Raw genomic sequence first — 22,873 nt, 5'->3', positions numbered from 1 at the left:
GGACCAGGACAGTGGGGGCAACAAGGAGCAGCCCAGGGCCAAGGCCTCATAGGAGGTCTTTGCCCAAGTGTGTGTGAGTGTGAACACATGTGTGTGAACGTGCGTATGCACCTGCAGGCTGGGTTTGGGGAAGGGCTGGTGGGCGTGGATGTGATGGTGCAGACACCGGGTTGGCGAGGTGCTGTCAGGTTAGGGAAGATAACCACCCCCTCCCATTGCATTTAGAGCGTTGAATGGACCTCAGTGGGCAAGACAGCTTGCGGGGCAGGGACTCCTGTGGGCAACACTGTGCCTGGTCCCTTGGGAGACAGCGGTGAGGTCGGCCAGCTCAGGGTGATGGAGCTGGGGACGAGAGGAGTTGAGGATGGCACTCAGGGCTCCAGGTTTCATGTCTGCATGGGTGGGGTGTCCTGTGACCCTAAAACCCCATCACAGGTAAACCACCTAAAAACATACCTTAGGTGAAAACAGAGGAGGCCGTTACAAACATGCTCCTTATTTTACAATTTGGTTGTTGTTTTATAACTCCTGGTGCCTTTGTTTGATATTATTAAAGATTCCATTTTCCTACTCTCTTAACAAATGGGTGTTAGGTAAATAGCTGTTTTCCTGCTTTGGTGAATAATGGCCAGACGGAAGTCTTCCGTCGTCTCTATGACCTCTCGCTGCCAGCCAAGTGTGTGCGGTGCAAGTTTTGCATAAAGATGGCATCTAATCTACAATTGCGCCTGGATTTGCTAGAGCCTCACGGAGGCTGAACTCATTTTATTCTGAACGCCACAGGAGCGATAACCAAAAAAGGATACCATGAAGGCGACATCTATCATATGCTTCTTAAAAACCCCATTGTCAGCATCAGTGACAATGGCATTACCGCTCAGTCACTGAGATTAAAAATTAGTCATACGTGGAAAATAGAAACAGGTTTTCAGGGAGAAGGAAGCTTTGGTTCCACTGAATTATGCCCCTTTTTTGCTTGGTAAATAAATGATGCATATTTTCTGATGATATATATTTTCGAGGGAAGCTACGTCTAGGTGGTCCAGGATTTGGCATAAGAGCCTTGTTGTCAGTTGACTGAGTGGGAGGTGGCAAACACATTTCATAAATTGCATCCCAGACAGCCTGACAACAGGGTGTTCAGTTGTGACGTCAGAGTTACCTCCACCCAGAAACTGAGTCTTTCTGGATCAGGTCGCAAAGGAATGAGTCTTTGGAATGAAGGGTGTTTTCCTTCTCCTAGGTGCCACAGTCTATCAGAGGCACAGTCCATCTGCAAAGCACACTTGGCTGCCCCCTCACCCATTTAAACCCTGGCTAAACCCAGGCCTCCGGGCAGCCACACGCTAGCGGGGGCCCCCCTGCCAGGAATCCCCACTCCCTGTCCTTAGCTGTCCCCCTCCTCCCCTGCTGTGACCTCCAGCACCCCTCCCCGGCCCACCTCTCAGCGAGGACCTTGCTTCCTATGTCACCAACACGCAGCAGCAGCCGGCAGGGAGCATCTGCGTCCCCCACCCACGTGCGCCCTGCCTGTGACCCGGGCTCTGCCTCCTCCTGTACCTGCGGCTGTACCTCCTGTACTTCCTCCTATACCTGCAGCTCCCTCCATTAAAGGCCAGCCAGCCCCTCAGCTCTCCCCGGACCCCACAGCCACGTGTCCCACCAGTTCTCTGTGCCCTCAGAGCAGAACTCCCCACATGTGCTCACTTCCTGTCCTCTGGCTCACTTTTGATTCTCTCGGAGCAGCTTTTTGCCCCCACACCCTGCTGACAGGTCCTGGCAAGGTCTCCAACGCCCTCCACCACCTTTCCTGGCCGTGTCCCGTGGGCCGTCGGCAGCGTGGGACAAGGCCACGCTCATGGGCGCTCCTTGGAGCCCACCCCTCCCGCCCCGTCCCTCTGGCTGGCTTGTGGCCCAGCCCTGCTGCCCCAGCCGCTCCTCCTCTCCCTGGCGCTGCCATGAATGGCCGTGCCACCTGTCCATGACTGTCCCAGCACAGGCGGCCCTGCCTGCAGCCTGCCCCAACCTGGCCTCCACTCCTCCAGAGCACAAGGTGGTCCTTCGGCCACAGGATCCACCAAGAGGACTGTGGGGAGGCCTCAGTGGGGAAAGACCTGCAGGCGCCTCCAGCCGTCTGCCCGGGATCAGACCAGGAACCGCAGTGCTCTGGAGCCCTCACCTTGCACTGTTGTAAGGATGAAACCAGTTCCCCAGAGGCGCCAGGAAAATGTCTGTGGAGCCAGGCCACAGTTCCAGACTACAAGGACCTTCCTTAGACCTCATCCGCGTAAAGAACTATTCCCCCAGAAGCACCTTCCTTGCTCAAAGAGACCTCTCCTTACCACCCCACATGCACCACGTGTCCTGGAGGGAGAGAGCGCAGACGTGGCCAAGGAGAGCATGCTGGGCACTCGGGGACCCGGGCCAGGTGCCCCAAAGAAGAAGACTTTTCAGGAGCTCTCTCTGCTCCCAAGAGGCTTTTATAGGTGCCCTCTGCTCACTTCCCCCCAAAAAATGACTCTCAATTTGCCTTCAAATAAGAATAAATACGTGTGTCTGTTCCCTGAGCCTTTGACAGCCCTGAGCTGGCCCCGGGACTTGGGAAGGATTGATGGCCCCGCCTCACTGGGAAGCCGGGTGCATCTTTTACTAAAGGTGGTTTCCCAATGATGAATGGCTTTCTCAGGAACACAAAATTGTTGATTGTATTTACAAACAATTCCTTTTTCACATCCCGTTGATTCTTCTCCAGCGTCAGTCCCTCGGTGACGCCCTCACAGTGATGCATCGGTGGCTATTACCACCATTGATTAAGGCTTCCTGTGGTCCTGCGGTGCCTGGTATGCCATTTGTCACAGACAAGTGGCTTGCACACAGCAGTATATCATGCTCCCTTCGGGCTTTACGGTTATTTATTCTTCAATTTATGTTGCGTTCCCTCTAAGTAGAGGCACACACCAAAACTCCAAAATCTTAGCATGCCACAACAGTGAGCAAGTATGTGAGTAATGGAATTCTTTGCCAATCCTGGGCCTCCAGAGCCTGACTCCTCTGCCCCTCATTCTGAAAAAAATGCAAATGTAAATAAACAGTGTCAGCACCGTCCTAATTGAGACTTGGGACCAGGGAGAAAGTCAATGAAAGTGCCACAACTTTTCACCAAGTCATCTGACATTTAGCAACAAACTGAAAGCTCCCAGACCCAAATTCTGCAGTGCCTCATCAAAGTAACCCGATCCAGACCGGACGGGAATTTTCTAGAATCAGCTGTTCTCTCTGGGTTTCTCTGTCCCACCTCCTCCTCCTAGTACATTTTTGGCTCCCTTGGGCATTCCCCATGGAGCAGGATGTGTATGGAGAAGGTGCTGGATGCCATGAGGGTCCTGGCTCCTCCAGCTGCATGGCCGCTGGGTCTTGGGCCAGCCGGTGACTCTCCAGATGGGCTCTCAGAACAGAGCCCAGCTTTCTTCCAATTCAAAGATGGTTCACATTGAGAGCCCATCTGGTTTGCATGTGCAAAGTACCGATCCATGTAAAATTGTGAGCCAGAGCCCATCAGGACTTGTACTGCCATGGAGAAAAATTCATTTTCTCACAGTTCTGGAGGCAAAGTCCAAGATCGAGGAGCCAGCCAATTCAGCTCCTGTAAAGACTGACTCTCTTCCTGGTTTGCAGATGGCCACCTTCTCACTGTGTCCTCATGTGGCTGAGAAAGCAAACTCTGGTCTCTCTCTCTTTTTATTTTCTTTGGTCCCACCATACAGCTTGTGGAATCTTAGTTCCCCAACCAGGAACCAAACCTGGGCCCTTGGCAGTGAAAAGTGGAGAGTCCTAACTATGGGCCCGCCAGGGAACCCCCTGGTATCTCTCTTTTTATAAACACACTAATCCCATTGTGGGGTCCCCACCCTCAGGTCAGTTCAGTTCAGTTGCTCAGTCACGTCCGACTCTTTGAAACACCGTAGACTGTAGCACACCAGGCTTCCCTGTCCATCACCAACTCCAGGAGCTTGCTCAAACTCATGGTCATCAAGTCAGTGATGCCATCCAAACATCTCATCCACGGTCGCCCCCCTTGTCCTCCTGCCTTCAATCTTTCCCAGCATCAGGGTCTTTTCCAATGTCAGTTCATTGCATCAGGTGGCCAAAGTATTGGAGTTTCAGCTTCAACATTAGTCCTTCCAATGAACACCCAGGGCTGATCTCCTTTAGGATGGACTGGTTGGACCTCCTTGCAGTCCAAGGGACTCTCAAGAGTCTTCTCCAACACCACAGGTCAAAAGCATCAATTCTTTGGCACTCAGCTTTCTTTATGGTCCAACTCTCACATCCATACATGACTCCTGGAAAAACCATAGCTTTGACTAGATAACCTTTGTTGGCAAAGTAATGTCTCTGCTTTTTAATATACTGTCTGGGTTGGTCATAGCTTTTCTTCCAAGGACCAAGTGTCTTTTAAAAATTTCATGGCTGCAGTCACCATCTGCAGTGATTTTGGAGCCCAAAAAAATAAAGTGACACTGTTTCCATTGTTTACCCATCTATTTGCCATGAAGTGATGGGACCAGATGCCATGATCTTAGTTTTCTGAATGTTGAGCCTCAAGCCAACTTTTTCACTCTCCTCTTTCACTTTCATCAAGAGGCTCTTTAGTTCTTCACTTTCTACCATAAGGGTGGTGTCATCTGCATATCTGAGGTTACTGATATTTCTCCTGGCAATCTTGATTCCAGCTTGTACTTCATCCAGCCCAGCATTTCTCATGATGTACTCTGCATATAAGTTAAATAAGCAGGGTGACGACATACAGCTTTGATGTACATCTAACGCTAATCACTCCCACAGGCCCCACCTCCAAATCCTATCACTCTAGGATTACGGCTTCAACACAGGACTTTGGAAAGGGGGTAAAATTCAGCCCATAACATAGTTAGCTTAACATTAGCTACCTTACCAAATTATCTAATTAGTCCTAATAGAGGTTTTTTTTGGTTAAATTTCTTGCACGGAGGTTTCCACCTTCTGGGGCTGACCGGCCGCCCCTCCCAGGTGGATTCTGTAACAACAGGGGCAGGGCAGGCAGAAAACAGCAGGTTCTGACACTCAGCTGTGTGGGTAGAGCCATGAAGGGCTTCCTGCCCTCTTCTCGGTAGCTGTGAGCCTCTGACCTTTGTAAGCCGTTCCATGTCTCTCCGTTTTCCACAGGCCGGGATCCTCTGAGGAGCGGGAAGGGAGGAGTAGGGGGTGGGCCGGAGGGGGGGGGGTCTGCTCTCAGATGGGTTTGCTGCAGGACTGTCGAGTCTAATGCCCCTTCTAGCAGTTTGTTCTAGACAGAATGTGGTCCACTGGAGAAGGGAATGGCAAACCACTTCAGTATCCTTGCCTTAAGAACCCCTTGAACAGTATGAAAAGGCAAAAAGATAGGACACTGAAAGATAAACTCCCCAGGTCGGTTGGTGCCCATTATGCCACTGGAGATCAGTGGAGAAATAACTCCAGAAAGAATGAAGGGATGGAGCCAAAGCAAAAACAACACCCAGTTGTGGATGGGACTGGTGATACAAACAAGGTCCGATGCTGTAAAGAACAATATTGCATAGGAACCTGGAATGTCAGGTCCATGAATCAAGGCAAATTGGCAGTGGTCAAACAGGAGATGGCAAGAGTGAATGTCGACATTCTAGGAATCAGCGAACTAAAATGGACTGGAATGGGTGAATTTAACTCAGATGACCATTATATCTACTACTGCGGGCAGGAATCCCTCAGAAGAAATGGAGTAGCCATCATGGTCAACAAAAGAGTCCGAAATACAGTACTTGGATGCAATCTCAAAAATGACAGAATGATCTCTGTTTGTTTCCAAGGCAAACCATTCAATATCACAGTAATTCAAGCCTATGCCCCAACCAGTAATGCTGAAGAAGCTGAAGTTAAACAGTTCTATGAAGACCTACAAGACCTTCTAGAACTAACACCCAAAAGAGATGTCCTTTTCATTATAGGGGACTGGAATGCAAAAGTAGGAAGTCAAGAAACACCTGGAGTAACAGGCAAATTTGGCCTTGGAGTACAGAATGAAGCAGGGCAAAGGCTAATAGAGTTTTGCCAAGAAAATGCACTGGTCATAGCAAACACCCTCTTCCAACAACACAAGAGAAGACTCTATACATGGACATCACCAGATGGTCGACACTGAAATCAGATTGATTATATTCTTTGCAGCCAAAGAAGGAGAAGCTCTATAGAGTCAGCAAAAAGACCAGGAGCTGAGTATGGCTCAGATCGTGAACTCCTTATTGCCAAATTCAGACTGAAATTGAAGAAAGTGGAGAAAACCACTAGACCATTCAGGTATGACCTAAATCAAATCCCTTATGACTATACAGTGGAAGTGAGAAATAGATTTAAGAGACTAGATCTGATAGAAAGAGTGCCTGATGAACTATGGGCGGAGGTTCATGACATTGTACAGGAGACAGGGATCAAGACCATCCCCAAGAAAAAGAAATGCAAAAAAGCAAAATGGCTGTCTGGGGAGGACTTACAAATAGCTGTGAAAAGAAGAGAAGCAAAAAGCAAAGGAAAAGGAAAGATATACCCATTTGAATGCAGAGTTCCAAAGAATAGCAAGGAGAGATAAGAAAGCCTTCCTCAGTGATCAATGCAAAGACATAGAGGAAAACAACAGAATGGGAAGGACTAGAGATCTCTTCAAGAAAATTAGAGATACCAAGGGAACATTTCATGCAAAGATGGGCTCAATAAAGGACAGAAATGGTAGGGACTTAACAGAAGCATTCTGAAAGAGATGGGCATACCAGACCACCTGACCTGCCTTTTGAGAAACCTATATACAGGTCAGGAAGCAACAGTTAGAACTGGACATGGAACAACAGACTAGTTCCAAATAGGAAAAGGAGTACATCAAGGCTGTATATTGTCACCCTGCTTATTTAACTTATATGCAGAGTACATCATGAGAAACGCTGGGCTGGAAGAAGCACAAGCTGGAATCAAGATTGCCGGGAGAAATATCAATCACCTCAGATATGCAGATGACACCACCCTTATGACAGAAAGTGAAGAGGAACTAAAAAGCCTCTTGATGAAAGTGAACGTGGAGAGTGAAAAATTTGAGTTAAAGCTCAACATTCAGAAAACTAAGATCATGGCATCTGATCCCATCCCTTCATGGCAAATAGATGGGGAAACAGTGGCTGACTTTATTTTGGGGGCTCCAAAATCACTGCAGATGGTGACTGCAGCCATGAAATTAAAAGACACTTGCTCCTTGGAAGGAAAGTTATGACCAACCTAGATAGCATATTTAAAAGCAGAGACATTACATTGTCAACAAAGGTCCATCTAGTCAAAGCTATGGTTTTTCCAGTGGTCACGTATGGACATGAGAGTTGGACTACAAAGAAAGCTGAGCACTGAAGAATTGATGCTTTTGAACTGTGGTGTTGGAGAAGACTCTTGAGAGTCCCTTGGACTGCAAGGAGATAGATCCAACCAGTCCTTAGTCCTGGGTGTTCATTGGAAGGACTGATGTTGAAGCTGAAACTCCAATACTTTGGCCACCTGATGCAAAGAGCTGACTCATTTGAAAAGACCCTGATGCTGGGAAGGATTGAGGGCAGGAGGAGAAGGGGATGACAGACGATGAGATGGTTGGATGGCATCACCGACTCGATAGACATGGGTTTGGGTGGACTCTGGGAGTTGGTGATGGACAGGGAGCCCTGGCGTGCTGCGATTCATGGGGTCGCAAAGAGTCGTACATGACTCAGCGACTGAACTGAACATTGGTCTATCCTTGTTTTCCCCCTTTTCTGGGGTCAACTTCGATTGTTCACATTTGGGAACAGAATCATCCATCTTCTCCAGACCAGTTTACCGTCATAATGCTTTCTCACGGTTTGTAATATCTCCCTGTGCATTGGTAATTGGTCTCTTTTCCTTTCTTGATGTGGTGTATTTGTGCTTTTGTGGGGATCCAAACCCATCCTTGGAGAAGGCAGTGGCACCCCACTCCAGTACTCTTGCCTGGAGAATCCCATGGACGGAGGAGCCTGGTAGGCTGCAGTCCATGGGGTCGTGAAGAGTCGGACACAACTGAACGACTTCACTTTCCCTTTTCACTTTCATGCATTGGAGAAGGAAATGGCAACCCACTCCAGTGTTCTTGCCTGGAGAATCCCAGGGACGGGGGAGCCTGGTGGGCTGCCGTCTCTGGGGTCGCACAGAGTCGGACACGACTGAAGCGACTTAGCAGCAGCAAACCCATCCTGGTTGTACTGACAGACAGAACCCCAGTTATTTTGGGACAGCACACAAGGACAGTGCATCGCAGCCTCCCACACGAGGCCATGTGACAACATTCTGGGGGAACTGGGGGGACATCTTGTTTTCCTCCTGATGCTTCTTCCTCCCTGGAAACCGGAAATGAGCCCAGAGGAAGTAACCTCACCTCCACTGCGAGGCTCATGGTCTGTGGTGGACACCCCTGCAGATGCACCTTCTGCCACCACCCACCTGTGAATGGTGACCTGGGGAAAAATAATAAACATCTCACTCCCCAGGGCTAAGCAATGCACCCAATCTTATGCAGTCAGAGGCAGAGCCTAGCCGATAAAAATCTACCCCCCCACCATTGGGCCCTTTGGGGATTAATCAACTTTTTTCCCTCAAACACTCAGTTTCTTTGCTATGTAACTGATGTCAGCTTTAAATGTTTTGCTATTTCCTCCTCCATTTTTTTAATTTGGTTAACTTATTTCACATATATATGATACCTATATAGTAATAAAGTCACGTAAAGTTACAGAATTTCCTTTTGTTCTATAAATTTTATATAATGTTATTCACTTTCTAGTTATTTTTTAGGTAACATGCAGTTTGTGTTCTTTCTTCTAATTCATGCCTTATTTAGAAGTATCTCTTCATTTCCAATAGTTTCCTTTTATTTTGGATGGTTTTTGTTGTCAATTACTAGACATCCATTCTTCAAAACACAAGTTTTGGGGTTACTTTGTTATAGAAGGTTTGGAGTTTTACCAGCCTCAGGTCTCTAAGACCTGCTGAACCAAGAAGGAACCTCCTCCGGCGCCCCACTGCCTCCCCAGGGGTGACTGCTTGTAACTCTGAGCTGCAGATTTGGTGTTGAATCCCACAGTTCCGAAGAACATGCATCTGCAACTAGAGGTTTTTATTTCTTTATTTATCTATTTATTTATTTTTGGCTATGCTGGGTCTCCATTGCTTTGTCCAGGCTTTCTCTAGTTGTGCTCAGTTCAGTTCAGTTGCTCAGTCGTGTCCGACTCTTGCGACCCCATGAATCGCAGCACCCCAGGCCTCCCTGTCCATCACCAACTCCCGGAGTTCACTCAGACTCACGTCCATCGAGTCAGTGATGCCATCCAGCCATCTCATCCTCTGTCGTCCCCTTCTCCTCCTGCCCCCAATCCCTCCCAGCATCAGAGTCTTTTCCAATGAGTCAACTCTTCGCATGAAGTGACCAAAGTACTGGAGTTTCAGCTTTAGCATCATTCCTTCCAAAGAAATCCCAGGGCTGATCTCCTTCAGAATGGACTGGTTGGATCTCCTTGCAGTCCAAGGGACTCTCAAGAGTCTTCTCCAACACCACAGTTCAAAAGCATCAATTCTTTGGCGCTCAGCCTTCTTCACAGTCCAACTCTCACATCCATACATGACCACAGGAAAAACCATAGCCTTGACTAGACGGACCTTTGTTGGCAAAGTAATGTCTCTGCTTTTGAATATGCTATCTAGGTTGGTCATAACTTTCCTTCCAAGGAGTAAGCGTCTTTTAATTTCATGGCTGCAGTCACCATCTGCAGTGATTTTGGAGCCAAAAAAAATTAAGTCTGACACTGTTTCCACTGTTTCCCCATCTATTTCCCATGAAGTGATGGGACCGGATGCCATGATCTTTGTTTTCTGAATGTTGTGCTAGTGGGGGTTATTCTTCCTTGCCGTACACGTGTTTCTCCTCGAAGTGACTTTTCTTGTAATGGAACACAGGCTCTGGATCACGTGGGCTTCAGTAGTTGTGGTGCTTAGTTGCTTCATGGTATGTGCAATCTTCCTGGAACAGGGATCAAACCTGTGTCCTCCGCATAGGCAGACGGGTTCCCATCCACTGCACCACCAGGGAAGTCCCGGACCACATGCTTCTGCATCTGGAACTCTGCTTTCTAACTGAGGCCTTATCTACTGACTTCCCCCTCAGCAGGATGAAGCTTCAGCTTCTCTCACCCACTTCTTCACCCTTCCCCTCTCCCCTCCTCCTAACAGAAACTCCTTATGGTGGTCCTATGGTCAAGTTGCCAGGACAACCTGAAATACACAGCTAAGTCAGGTCATATCCCGTGTTACATTTTATTTTCCTCAGAGTTAACAATTACCTTATTTTGTTGTTACTACTGTTTCAGATGGCCAGGGTTGGCCAAGAAGCTTAGCTTACCGGATTTAGCTCTGGGGAAAGACAGCATCTGGCGGGGCCATCTGGGGAGGGGCCCAGGGCTCTGCACCGAGGCATGGCAGGGACCATGGGGAGATGGTTACAATGGACAAGGCTGGAACTTTATCAGAACCTGATGAAGATTTGCTATGGCTACTGCTTATGCTCTGGTGTTCCTGCCCCTGCTCTTCGGTGAGGTGAGCCCCACATGAAATCTGAGTGCGTTCCAAAGTTGCCATAACTGCTGCTGCTAAGTCGCTTCAGTCGTGTCCGACTCTGTGCGACCCCAGAGACGGCAGCCCACCAGGCTCCCCCGTCCCTGGGAATCTCCAGGCAAGAACACTGGAGTGGGTTGCCATTTCCTTCTCCAATGCATAGAAGTGAAAAGTTAAAGTGAAGTCGCTCAGTCGTGTCCGACTCTTCACAACCCCATAGACTGCAGCCCACCAGGCTCCTCCATCCACGGGATTTTCCAGGCAAGAGTACTGGAGTAGGGTGCCATCACCTTCTCCCTGCCATAACCAGAGAAATTATGAAGGGCCTGGGGTAACCCTGCAAGGAGAGCAGGTTAGGGAGAGTTTGGTTCTGGAGGCAGGCCGGTCCCAGGAAGTAAGTCAGTTCTAGATGTAAGTGGTGCAAGTAAGATGATTCTGGAAGCAGGTTGCCAAGGGGGGTTCTGGAGTGTGGGCTCCAGAGAAGGGTTCCCGAGGAAGGTTCTGGAAGCGGGTTCTGGAAGTGTGACAATGGACGGCACCGCACTGGGGCCACCAAGCCAGAGCCTGGGTCCCCGAGTGGAGACAGAAAAGCGGACCTTAAAGGATGCACGGGCGCTCGTGCCAGGAAAACCGTTAACAAGCCATTGCGGGTGTTTTCGGATTAGCCCTGAGGAGGCCCCGCCGCCCGGCGGGTGGAACCCCGGCTGCCCCTGGGCCCTGCGCTGCGCCTTGTTTTTCCCTTTTCCGCCGGCCGGCGGTTGCCAGGGGCGACCGCATTCCCCGGGGGCTCCGCGGGCGCGAGTGGGCAGGGCCTGGCTTCGAGAACCACCTCCCTCACGCTCTGGTTGACCAGCGCTGCTGTCCGTCGGAGTCGCCGCGGCCGCCGATTGGGCAGCGGGAAGTTTCGCACGCTCGGCGGCCTGCGCCCCGCCCCTCCTGCCGGCGGGGCCACCACCCCCAGGCGAGGGCAGTGCCGGGTCCGAGCACCCGGGGTCCCTGCGCCGGCGACGGCCTCCAGGCGGGCGCGGCCCGAGCAGCGGGCGGCGATGGTCCCCGAGGACAGATCGGACGGCCCGGGAGCCGGCGAGGAGAGCGCCCGGCTGCAAGCGGCCGGCACCGTCCGCAAGGTGGGAGTGCCCGACGGCCGGGGGGCGCCGGGAGTTGGGTTCCCAGACCCGGCCGCTCCTGTTGCCCGCTGCCGCCGGCGAGCGCTGGGCTGCGGGATCGGCGCTGGTTTCTCCCGTCCGAGCGCGCCGCTGGACTCCGGGGCGAAACGTCGCGTATCGCACGCCCCTCAGAGGCAAGGTGGGCTTAACGCTGAGGAACTGGGGACCCGTGCGGAGCCAGAGCCCGGCCTCTGGGCTCCTGTCTAGTGCGTTTGGGGGACCCCTCCTGCGTCGACCGAAAGAGGTCGGAGCGCAAGTGCAGCTCGTGGTTTTCTCTAACACTCCAGGACCCCCTTCTCTGGCAGGTGCTGGCTCTGGTCAGTGACAGCCCGTGGCCTTCGTGTTTGTTCCTGGCATCCGTCATTCCTCCTTTCTTAGCTGTTCTCTCTCTCCTAGGGCTGTTCAGCTGTGCCCTGGCCACCCAGCTCTGTGTTTGATGGAACTTTTAGCAACAGGTGGCTGATGCACCCGGGTACAGGAAATGGCTGGAGGATTTCCCAGCAGGGTGGTTTGTCCCTCCTCACTTCCCCGCACCTCTGCCCCCTCCTGAAACCCCTGATCCTGCGGGGGCTGTGGACTGTGGACTATTTCCAGGAGGACTGAAAAGCTGTACAAGGGAGGAGGGTGGAGACATTTGAGTCTGTGTCTGAGGAGGAGACGTGCTCTGGCTGCCTCACCTTGCAGCCTGGGAGCCTGGTCATTCCCTGGGAGTCACTGAAAGGCTTCCCAGTGTTTATGCCAGGACTTGGGCATCCACATACACAAGAGTTTTCAGTCCGGTACCACCAAGCATAGCTGCACCTGCACCAGGGAGGGTGTGAGGCCTGGCCCCACCAACCATCTTCCAGTCTGTTACCAGACCTGCTCTGGCCTAGTTGCCTGCACACTTAGCCAGTTCTGGCCACTGCCCCTGCCATTTCCTCCTGGGCTTCTGGGGGCTCCATTAGACCGGTGCTGCCAGGGCTGCAGCAGGGAGGGTGTGGGAGAGGCTCGCTGCTCTTCTCCATCAGGTGGGGGTTCTTCCACACATGCGCGAGCTGGCAGACCCCTTCACCACCCGGTGTGGAAATGGGGGTGAGCACCACCCAGCACTGCACATTCGGCCACAGTCGCGCTTCCCACCAAGTCATGCAGCCAGCCTGCGTCCTGGAGGGCACGCTGGGGTCACGAGGCCATGAGGGTTGCTGGCTGCAGGCCTCAAAGGGGACTGTGGTCTCCTGCCTTCAAGCACATCTCTCCGGGGGCACTTGACATTGGACACCCGATGAGCTGTGTTGACAGACAGTCCCGCGGGGCTGGCAGCCTCTCCCCAGTACATGGAGCGCCCCTCCCCAGGCAGACAGCCTTGCTGCTCACTCAGAACCTTAGGCTGGAGCTGTGCAGTTGGACCTTCAGAGGGAGAGGAGTAGAGCTTTGGCTGTGGCATGCCCCCTGCTCCGGATTCTCAGGCCTCCTGGAAGGGAGACTGCCCGTGTCCTCTTCTCATTCCCTTCTGCACCAAGTGGGTATGGGAGGTACCATGGGGAAGAGGTGAAGGCCAGTGGGAAGACACTCAACCAGCAGAGCGGAGAGAGGAGAGCCGTGTTTTGTCTTCTTCCTGCCTGATGCCACCTTGACACCAGCCCCCTTTCCGTCTACAGATGAGGACTTGCCCAGAGTCCCCCAGCAGGCAGTCATCCAAGGTGGTTGCTCTCTCTCTCCCATTGTTCAATGGGGACAAGTCCCCTCTCCCCAGTTACCTCAGGACCACTTGGAAGTCCCAGAAGAATGCTTCCTCCTGCAGGAAGTCTTCCCTGATTGATCTCTCCTGAGAACACTGGAATGTGGAGGAAATGTTGGGCCGTAATCCAAGGTGGCCATGTGCCATGAGTCTTGTTTGTGCAAGAGAGTAAGGCCTTCTTTAGGGTGCCTCCTGCCTAAGCTGGGATAAGCTATAGCCCCCAGAAGGCGGGGACTGCTCTTTCTGTGGCAGTGCGGACATACTTCCTCAGATTTGTGCAAGACAGGGGCCACTGCAGAGAGGCTGCATTAGCCCTGCACGTCTGTGCCTTCAGGGTGGGGTCCTGGGAGGCACTGTGTCTTCTTCCCTGTTCTGTTCCAGGGCCAGGAGACCACTTGAGCCTGAGGACATGGTCCAGGGAAGAACATTCTGAGAAGTCCTTCCCAACTCTCAGGCTGGTGACCGACCAGGCTGGGAGGTCCCTAAATGGCCGCAGCTGCACCAGTCCCACTGGGGCCCTGAAAGCCCCTCCCCTGACAGAGGAAACCTCTCACCCTTTGAACCTGCCACAGGGCTTTCTGCCTGGGGCCCGTGTGCAGGGCAGAACCGCACTGAGACACCTCAGATGGGGCTGTCAGAAGGCCTGGCCTGCTGCCTGTGAGCGGAGTGAACCTTGGGGCCTGTGGTTTGGGCATTTGCCGCAATAAGTGGCCAACTGGGATGGAGCCCGGCCACAGCGAGTGTGGCCCAGAGGAGACCCAGCACCCTGCAGGCAGGCTGCTCTCCATCAGTGCCCTGGCAGGAGCTGGCTGGGCATCCCCTCCACCTAAACGTGCGCAGTCTGGCGTTTGTGTGGGCGGGACGGGTCGTGGGGGTTACAGAAGGAATTCAGAAGTGCAGGAGGATGCTGAGAGCAATTGGCCATCTCCCGGTGGGGCTCCAGCCGGGCTGCTGAGCCCCAGAGAGGCACCCTATGGGCCCAGCGTCTTCCCAGGGCAGTCCAGCCCTGTCCCTGCCCGCCATGTCCTTACTGGCCTGGCCCCAGTGACCTGTGGCCTCTCTGCAGGGCTGTGACCTCTCGACAGATTCGCTGCATGGCCACCTGCAGAGCCGCAGGGCCCGGATCCACCAGCAGATCGACAGGGAGCTGAGGATGCGGACAGGCGCCGAGAACCTGTACAGGTGGGCGCTAGCTGCCCAGGACACCCACCCAGGGCTGGACCCACAGGAAAGCAGGGCCATGTTCCCAGAGTCCCCCGTGAGGCAGGCTCACCCAGGGCAGGGCAGTGCCATGGTGGGTGCCTGGTCTTTTGGTCCACGTGTGAGTCCATGACCAGGCCTCCTGTTCAGGCTCCCTAGAGGCAGGGCTGGACTTCGCACCAGAATCTGGGGTAGCCATGGTGCCCAGCTGGGACGCTCACAGGTGACTCAGGCCCCCACCTCAGTGGCCCTCACTGGCAGGGTCAGCTCAGGGCCAGCCGGGTTCTGTGCTAGGCTGGAGAGGATATCCCCACCCAGATGGACATAGCAGCTGCACTTTTTAGGCTGAGCTGTGGCAAGTGACAGGTGTCCCAAGGTTGAGGACCTGAGAATGAGTCCTTGAGACAGGAATTCATCTCTACCTTGGAGCCTGTGTGCTCACACCTTCACACCCACCTGTTCTCCGGGTGCTGATCTGAGGCCCGGGGAGGGGGCCCTGCTTGGCCGAGCCACCACCAGTGAGCACAAAGCCAGCTGCAGGCCGGGGCTCCGCCAGGCCCTCCTTTTCCTTAGCAGCCCTGCCTCCCTGTCCACCCCATGCCTTCCTGGGCACCCGCCGGTTCCTCTGGCAGGCACAGAGGGAGTCCAACCCCATCTCTCCAGGGAAGTTGCCTTCCAGTCTCCAGAGGACAGGCATGAGCCATGTCCTGGGGGAGTGAGAGGTGGTGGGGGGACTCACACCCTGGAAGTTCTGGGTCCGAGCACATGTACTCGGGCCAGAGTCATGACACATGTACGGACAGGAAACTGCATGGCCCACAGGGAGCTTCAGAGAAGAGGGGGTCATCTGGTGGGCCCTGGACCCCACCACTGCCCCCCAGGGTGGCTGGGCCCCTTGGCACATCACTGTGGAATGGGCTCCGGAGCTTGGGCTGCGATGAAGGCCTGGAGCATGGGTCCCCTGGCAGCGCTAGGGCTTCACCTCAGCCTCCTCCTCTAGAGCCACCAGCAACGCCCGCGTCAGGGAGACTGTGGCCCTGGAACTGAGCGACGTCAACTCCAGCCTGCAGCTGCTGAAGGAGGAGCTGGCGGGGCTCGACAGCAGCGGGGACACGGGCCAGCCTGAGAGGTGTGTGTGTGAGTGTGTGCAAGGACGTGGACTGGCCCCAGAGGCGCATGTGCCTGCAAGTGTGTGTGGGGACATGGACTGGCTCCAGAGGCGCGTGTGCATGTGAGTACGTGTGGGGGGACACGGACTGGCCCCAAAGGCATGTGTGCATGTGAGTGTGTGTGGGCACACGGACTGGCCCCAGAGGCGCGTGTGCATGTCAGCGTGAGGGAGACCACCACCACCGCGCCTGTGTGTGCAGGGCCGGCATCCAGGCAGGGCCTGAGGGATGTGGCATGGCATTCCAGAATCGGGGGGAGTGCGTCCAGTGTAGCAGGCGTGGTAGTGGGTGACCCCAGGGCCACCGAGGACAGCGGAGTCCAGTCCTAGGGCCTGGACTCGTTGCTTCTGGTTCTAGTGAAGGCGTCACTGCCCCCATGATCCCCCTGGGGCTGAAGGAGACCAAGCCCCTGGACTGGGCGGCCCCCCTGAAGGTAAGTGGCGGCCTGGGCTTGGCTCTCAGGGGCTTCCTGGTCAGCAGTCTCACTGAGGTGAGGACTCAAAGGGAAGAAGGGTCTGACCCGGAGCCACCTGGCCTCCACAGCCAGAGGGGATTTTGATCGGGTGGGCTTTGCAGAAGAACGCACCCTGGGACGGATGTCGGCAAAACTGGAGGTCCCAGGACGGCTGCCGGGTCCCTGACTCCTGCTCTGAGGGTTCTGCTAGCTGGGGGCTGCCCCCTCTAGTCAGAGCCTGTGCTGAGAAAACCCTCAGGTTCTGGGGGACCTTGTGGGGGCTCCCAAGCCCCTGCAGCCAGGCCAGCGGGAAGGTGCCTCATCCTCTGCCTCGGGAGCCCGCTGGCAGGTGGCAGGTAGCACTTGGCTCGTGGGAGTTAATAAGGGTAAGGGGTTCCAGTAGAGACATCCCCGAGTCCCTGGGCCCCGCATCTGTGGCGGGGGTCCCCTCACTATGGGGCTTCAGCCATGTCGGGCTGGGAGGCTCCAGGGAAGTCCCGCGCCCACCCTCCCCCCCGCCACCTCAGGAGCTGATCTGCAGGCACTTTGGGGAGGATGGAGCTTCCTACGAGGCTGAGATCAGGGAGCTGGAGGACCTGCGGCAGGTGGGTGTCAGCACCCCCAGCCCCCACGTGAGAAGACTGCTGGCCTTTGGGAATGGCTGCTCTGTGCCCGTGCCCACCCCGGGGACCCTGCCCAGCCTCCCGCCCCAGCGCCCTGCAGGCCCCTGGAGTGGCACGTGTGGTCCCCAGCAACTCCCGGGAGGGCACGTGTGACTATGTTCACCCCCAGACCCTGGGGCACCCCCTGGAGCTGTGACATCCCGGGGCTGCCGCGTGTGCCCTGGGGCGGGCGGGGGCGGTAGGACCCAGCTGACTTCCATCTGGCAGGCCACGCGGACCCCCGGCCGGAGCAAGGCCGGCCTGGAGCTGCTCACGGCCTATTACAAGCAGCTCTGCTTCCTGGAGGCACGCTTTGTCAGCCCTGCCCGGAGCCTCGGGCTGCTCTTCCACTGGTAGGGGCTGGGGTGGGCAGGAGCCCCGGGGTCGTTCCTGAGACCCCCAGCTTCTTGTGGGAACTCCTCCCAGCCTGACCCAACCCTGCAGGTACGACTCACTGACAGGGCTTCCAGCCCAGCAGCGGGCCCTGGCCTTCGAGAAGGGAAGCGTGCTGTTCAACATCGGCGCTCTGCACACCCAGATCGGGGCTCGCCAGAACCGCTCTTGCCCCGAGGGCATCAGCCGTGCCGTGGAGGCCTTTCAGAGGGCTGCCGGTGAGGCCGCCAGACCTCACAGCTGTGCCTTTGCAGTCCTTACTTTCAGGCTCGAGGGCCAGATTTGGGGTAGGGGGGACGGGCGTGGTGGCCCCCTAGCCTGAGGGGCTCGGCACACACAGGCCCTCTGTGAGGGGCTTAGGGCGAAGGCTGGGCAGCCCCCCTGAGCCCCGTCTCCCCCGCAGGGGCCTTCAGCCTCCTGAGGGAGAACTTCTCGCATGCGCCCAGCCCGGACATGAGCCCCGCCTCGCTCTCCATGCTGGAGCAGCTGATGCGCGCCCAGGCCCAGGAGTGTGTCTTCGAGGGCCTCTTGCTGCAGGCCCCCGGGGCCGCCCACGACTGCCTGGCCCAGCTGCGCCTCGCCCAGGAGGCAGCCCAGGTGAGGGTGGGGGGCAGCTGTCCCGGGGGACTGGCCAGGCTGCGGCTCTCAGGTGCCCGCTGAGCTGAGGGGCGGGCCGGGGCCAGGAGGAGCGGCTGCGGCGTCTCTGGAAGCCAGCTGTCCTCGTGGGCCCCGGCGGGGGGCACTGTTCAGGGTCCCGGGGCCCTGAGTCCCCACGTCTGGGGCGATGCCAATCAGGGCAGGGACTGGGGGCCCCGACCCCTGACCTCGTCTCGACGTGGGGCAGGGCCACTGGGAGTTTGGTGGAGGAGGGGCCCCAGGGTGGGCAGAGGCCAGGGCCCAGGCCACCGGGCTCGCGGCAGCCCCCTCTGTCCTCCTGTGTGCCAGCAGGTGGCGGCCGAGTACCGGCTGGTGCATCGGACCATGGCCCAGCCTCCCGTCCGGGACTACGTGCCCTTCCCCTGGACCACCCTGGTGCATGTGAAGGCGGAGCACTTCCACGCCCTGGCCCACTACCACGCGGCCCTGGGCCTGTGTGACGGCGCCCGTGAGTGCCCCGCCCCGCGTGCCCGCGTGCCCTGCCGCCAGGTGCCTGTGCGGCAGCTCACTGCCCTCTCTGACCTCCAGCGGTGGCCGAGTCGGAGCTCCCTGTCCTCGAGAAGGTGTTCCTGGCCTCGGCTGAGGCCCGGGGCCCGGCGCTGCCCCAGGAGCGCGAGGAACGCAGCAAGCTGGGTGAGGCCCTAGGCCCCTGCCGGCATGAGCGCCCCACTCCAGCCGTCACTCCCCATGGGGCGCCAACAGTGCGGGGGGCTTCCTGGGCAGGGCAGGCACCCGTGGGAGGCAGCTCTTTCCCGGGGGACCCAGGATGAACCCGGAAGCCCTGACCTGCCCTCCTCCAGCTGCATGTGGGGTGGGGGCCTGGAGGGCCCCAGCAGCATGAGACAGCTCGGTCCCACAGGCAAGGCCCACCTGAGGCGGGCCCTCCTGGGGCAGGAGGCAGCGCTGCAGCTGCACGCCGTGTGCCGGGCCCTGCGCCGGGAGGACCTGCTGCAGGCCGTGCTGGCCCGGGCACTGCGGCGCTCTCTGGCCAAGTACTCGGAGCTCGACCTGGAGGACGACTTCCACGAGGCCACCGAGGCCCCTGACGTCCAGCGTGAGCACCGGGCCCCGGGGTGGGTGTGTCTTGGCCCCAGCGCGGGCGCCAGGCAGAGGCCCCTGCGAGCGAGGTCCATGTGCCACAGAGCGCCCTCAGAGCGAGCCGCTGTGACAGCCCCTCGCTGCTCCGTGCCTGCCCCGTCCCCCCAGGGGCGTCAGACGCCAGAACCACCAGGCTCCTCCTGCTGGTGGTGCCCAGAGGGGCCCGAGTGCACGGCTGCACTTCGGGCCACCACCCTGGGACCCTGAGCTTTGGACTCAGCCCTGCCTCCCTTCACCTTCATCCTTTCAGCTAAGACGCAGCAGAGGCCAGAGGGCAGGACACCCAGCTTCTCCCGGGTAAAGGTAGCTGATATCTTCCACCGGCTGGTGAGCACCCTCCCAGGCCTCCCCCTCCTCAGCTCTTTCCTGGCACTCAGGCAGGTCCTCGAGGGGGGCCCCACCCTGCCCAGCCCCACTGCTGACCCACCAGTCTCTGTCACCGAATGGAGAGATGAGGGCAAGGGTGCTCCAGGCCGGGGGGCTCCTCCAAGTGCAGCAGCCCAGCCCGGCCTCTGACCTCTGACCCCCCCAGGGGCCCCTGTCCGTGTTCTCAGCCAAGAACCACTGGCGGCTGGTGGGGCCCGTTCACCTGTCTCGAGGAGAGGGAGGCTTCGGCTTCACGCTGCGGGGAGACTCGCCTGTTCTCATTGCTGCCGTCGTTCCGGGGGGCCGGGCTGCGGTAAGGCCCCCTCACCGGAGGGCAGGGAAGGTGGAACCACCCAGAGGTGGAGGGGTGCTGCAGGACTCTCCCCGTCTGCTGCAGGAGGCCGGCCTGAAGGAGGGTGACTACATCGTGTCGGTGAACGGGCAGCCGTGCAGGTGGTGGAAGCACGCGGAGGTGGTGGCCCAGCTGAAGGGCGTGGGTGACGAGGGCGTGAGCCTGCAGGTGGTCACGCTGCTGCCTGCTGCCGAGCTGCCCGTCTCGGTGAGTCCCAGGGCCTTGGGAGGGTGTCCCTAACTCCTTGTCCTGCCCCGGCCTTGGCCTTTGGCCAGGCCCCAAATACCCACGGATGCTACGACGGTGCTGGGACGGTCCTCCACGAGGCCCAGCCCGCCCCTCAGCTGCTCCGGGCAGAAGCTGCCTCTGGAGCGCTGCCCCCCAGCAGGGCAAACCCATGGGGGCCCTGCTCCGTGGCCATTCTCACATGGACCCCCCACCCCCTGAATCCCCACCATTTCTTCCCTTGGCACTCACCAGCTGGCCACAAGCAGGCCAGGCCAGGGGAGCTGACCCACATCCATTTCCATGGTGAACACAGGGGGACCGCCGGCCAGCCCTTGGGGGGCTTCTGAGGAGCCAGAAGGAGTGTGGCCAGGAGACGCCAGTGCCCTCACGAGGCAGCCCGAGGCCCAGGCCCCTCCTCGGCTGGAACCGCAAGGCCAACAGGGGCAAGGCTGGAAGGAGGCTGTCCCCAGCCCCACAGCCCTGAGCTGCTTGCTGCCCCCTTATCCTCTGGGTTGCCCAGGGTGGTGGTGAGGGGCCGGCTCCCCCCACACAAGGGCCCCAGCACAGGCTCCAGCTGGCTGGGAGCGAGGACCCCGTGCAGACCTTCCTGATCCAGGACCCAGGAGCTTCAGCCAATTAGCTGCCCCACCCAGTGCCCAGAGCTGCCTATTAAAGACGATGTCCGATGAGATGTGTCTGAGCCAGTGCCGGGGGCCAGGTGCAGCGCCCGCACGAGAAGCGCCACAGTTACTCAGCACTGAGTCCCACGTGCCAGGAGACTGTCTGTGAGCTGCCCTGTCCTCCTGTGTCCCGACTGCCCACTAGAGGGCAGCTGCCTGGGTGGAGGTGTCCATGGACTCCTCTCGGACGGGGAAGGAGCTGTTACGGGAGAAGGGAGATGTGTGGCAGCGGCCCCTCCAGCTCAGATGCCCGCTGCCCCTGTGCTGGGCTCCTGAGGCCCCTGGCTGAGCTCTCCCGTCCCCTTCTTCCCAGCATGCCACCCCCTGTCCACACCCTCCCTCAGGACCACGGCCCCAAGCCCAGCTTCTCTTTGGCCCGCAGTGACCCCTGCTGAGCACCCCCCACTGGTCCACCTGGCGCCCCATAGGCTGGAGAAGGACCAGCTTCCCTCCTGCCCTGCCCCTCCCTCCACAAGCAGCCCAGGTGTCCACAGCATGGCCTCTCACCCGAATGGTGTCCCAGCAGAGGCCAACTACTGCATGCCTTCTGCTGTCCCTCCGTGCAAAGAGTGGGACTCCCTCCCTGCTTCCGTACCTCCTGTCCCCTCTTCCGACCCCGTGTGCATCGAGGGCCTCTGACCCCAGCCAGGTTCCTGCAGTCCAGTCCTTTCCGGAGCTGCCTGCCTCACTGCAGACCAGGCCCTACCCCCATGTCCCCTCCAGCCAAGCTCCTTACGGCCCTGCCTTGTCTCCGCCCCCACCCCACCCCTCCAGGCTCTCCTCCCCCTGCCCCGGCCCCACAGTCGAGCCTGAGTGTCCGAGGCCGCTGCTCCGGCTTGAGGGGTGTCTATGGGGCCGTCTCAGCCTCCTTGCTCCCAGGCCCAGCACAGAGGGGTACCCTCAGCCCACCCTTGCTCCTTTGTACTTCTCCCCAGCCCCTTTGGCACCAAACTGGGCTTCTCGGACCGTAACCTTCAGGGACCACCCCGCCTCCCCAGCCACGCATACTGGGAACAGCCCCAGAGACCATGACGGCCACACTGCCCCAGGCCCCACGGTGGTGTGGCTCAGGGCCTGGCCCCAAAGGAAGGGGTGGAAGGTGGGAGAGGTTGCCGTCTGCAGTTCTCGCAGGGATGGGGGGGGTGGGTGGGTGGTCCTGTGGCCACCAGGGGGCAGCCACAGCCCGCTCACGAGACTACAGGAGGCGGGGTCTCTGGGCCATGCAGGGTTAGGGAAGGGCGGGCAGCAGACCCCGGAGAGAAGGAAGCTCCCCTGCTGACCAAGGTCCAGCCCCTCTCAGCACATCAGGCCTGTCTCTTCCGTGGGGTCCCCAAGCAGGAGCAGCCCTTAGGGACCTGGCCCCTGCTCTCTCCCACCTTCATCAGCGTTACTGGGGCTGGGGGGGAGTGGGGGCCATTGGCGGGGGTGAGTGTGTGAGGGTGGGTGAGGGTGGGTGAGGGTGCACAGTGTTCAGAGTGGGAGGGCAGGGCTCCCCCCAGCTGCCCGAGCCAGCGGACAGGACATCCAGGTGCGTCCCTCCTTGACCACCTGCCCCTCCCAGGAGAATGCCCCTCTCAGCAGAACCTGCCAAGGTCACCTCAGCTCGTATTAATTTGATTAATAAAACTGTGCATCAAGGAAGCCATTACACGCTAATCAGGGACGACAGGACTGGCAGGTCCTGTCCAGAACTCAGCAGCGTCCCCGCTTCCAGCAGCCGACCTGGACCCAGGAGGGGCTGGGGCCGGGAGACAGCTACCACCTGCTTCTCCCCCAGGCTGGTGGGGAGGGCCCGTCCCAAGGCCCACACCCTCCCAGGCTTCCCAGGCAGCCTGGCTCCGGGCCCTCGGGCAAGCCAGGGCCTTTGCTCCCCTGGGTCAGGGGTGGCTGGGCATCGACCTCTCCAGGAAGCAAGGAAGTCTCTTTCCAGATGGGAAAGTAGGCGTTGAGCGAGGGGAACAAACCGGACAATGCCCCCAAGGAAGGTGGGGGCTCCGCCCGCGCCCTTCCAACATCCTGTGTCC

The 22,873-nt window shown here is 57.5% G+C and overlaps 1 protein-coding gene across 1 annotated transcript; it reads left to right on the top strand.

Moving 5' to 3' along the window:
* Positions 1 to 11,661: 11,661 nt before the first annotated feature.
* Positions 11,662 to 20,846, top strand: RHPN1 (rhophilin Rho GTPase binding protein 1). The gene is given in 16 exon segments (XM_055545594.1): positions 11,662 to 11,831; positions 14,657 to 14,772; positions 15,791 to 15,919; positions 16,317 to 16,392; positions 16,941 to 17,018; positions 17,304 to 17,428; positions 17,520 to 17,686; positions 17,872 to 18,065; positions 18,417 to 18,573; positions 18,654 to 18,758; positions 18,985 to 19,179; positions 19,474 to 19,550; positions 19,756 to 19,902; positions 19,987 to 20,148; positions 20,483 to 20,623; positions 20,625 to 20,846. Coding segments are annotated over 16 exon segments (2,106 nt in total). The 5' UTR covers positions 11,662 to 11,750; the 3' UTR covers positions 20,781 to 20,846.
* Positions 20,847 to 22,873: the final 2,027 nt, after the last annotated feature.

This window comes from Bubalus kerabau, chromosome 14 (assembly GCF_029407905.1).
Source record: "Bubalus kerabau isolate K-KA32 ecotype Philippines breed swamp buffalo chromosome 14, PCC_UOA_SB_1v2, whole genome shotgun sequence".
NCBI lineage: Eukaryota > Metazoa > Chordata > Mammalia > Artiodactyla > Bovidae > Bubalus > Bubalus kerabau.
Note: the sequence above shows the minus strand (reverse complement) of the source record. Positions and strands in the feature narration are given on the sequence as shown.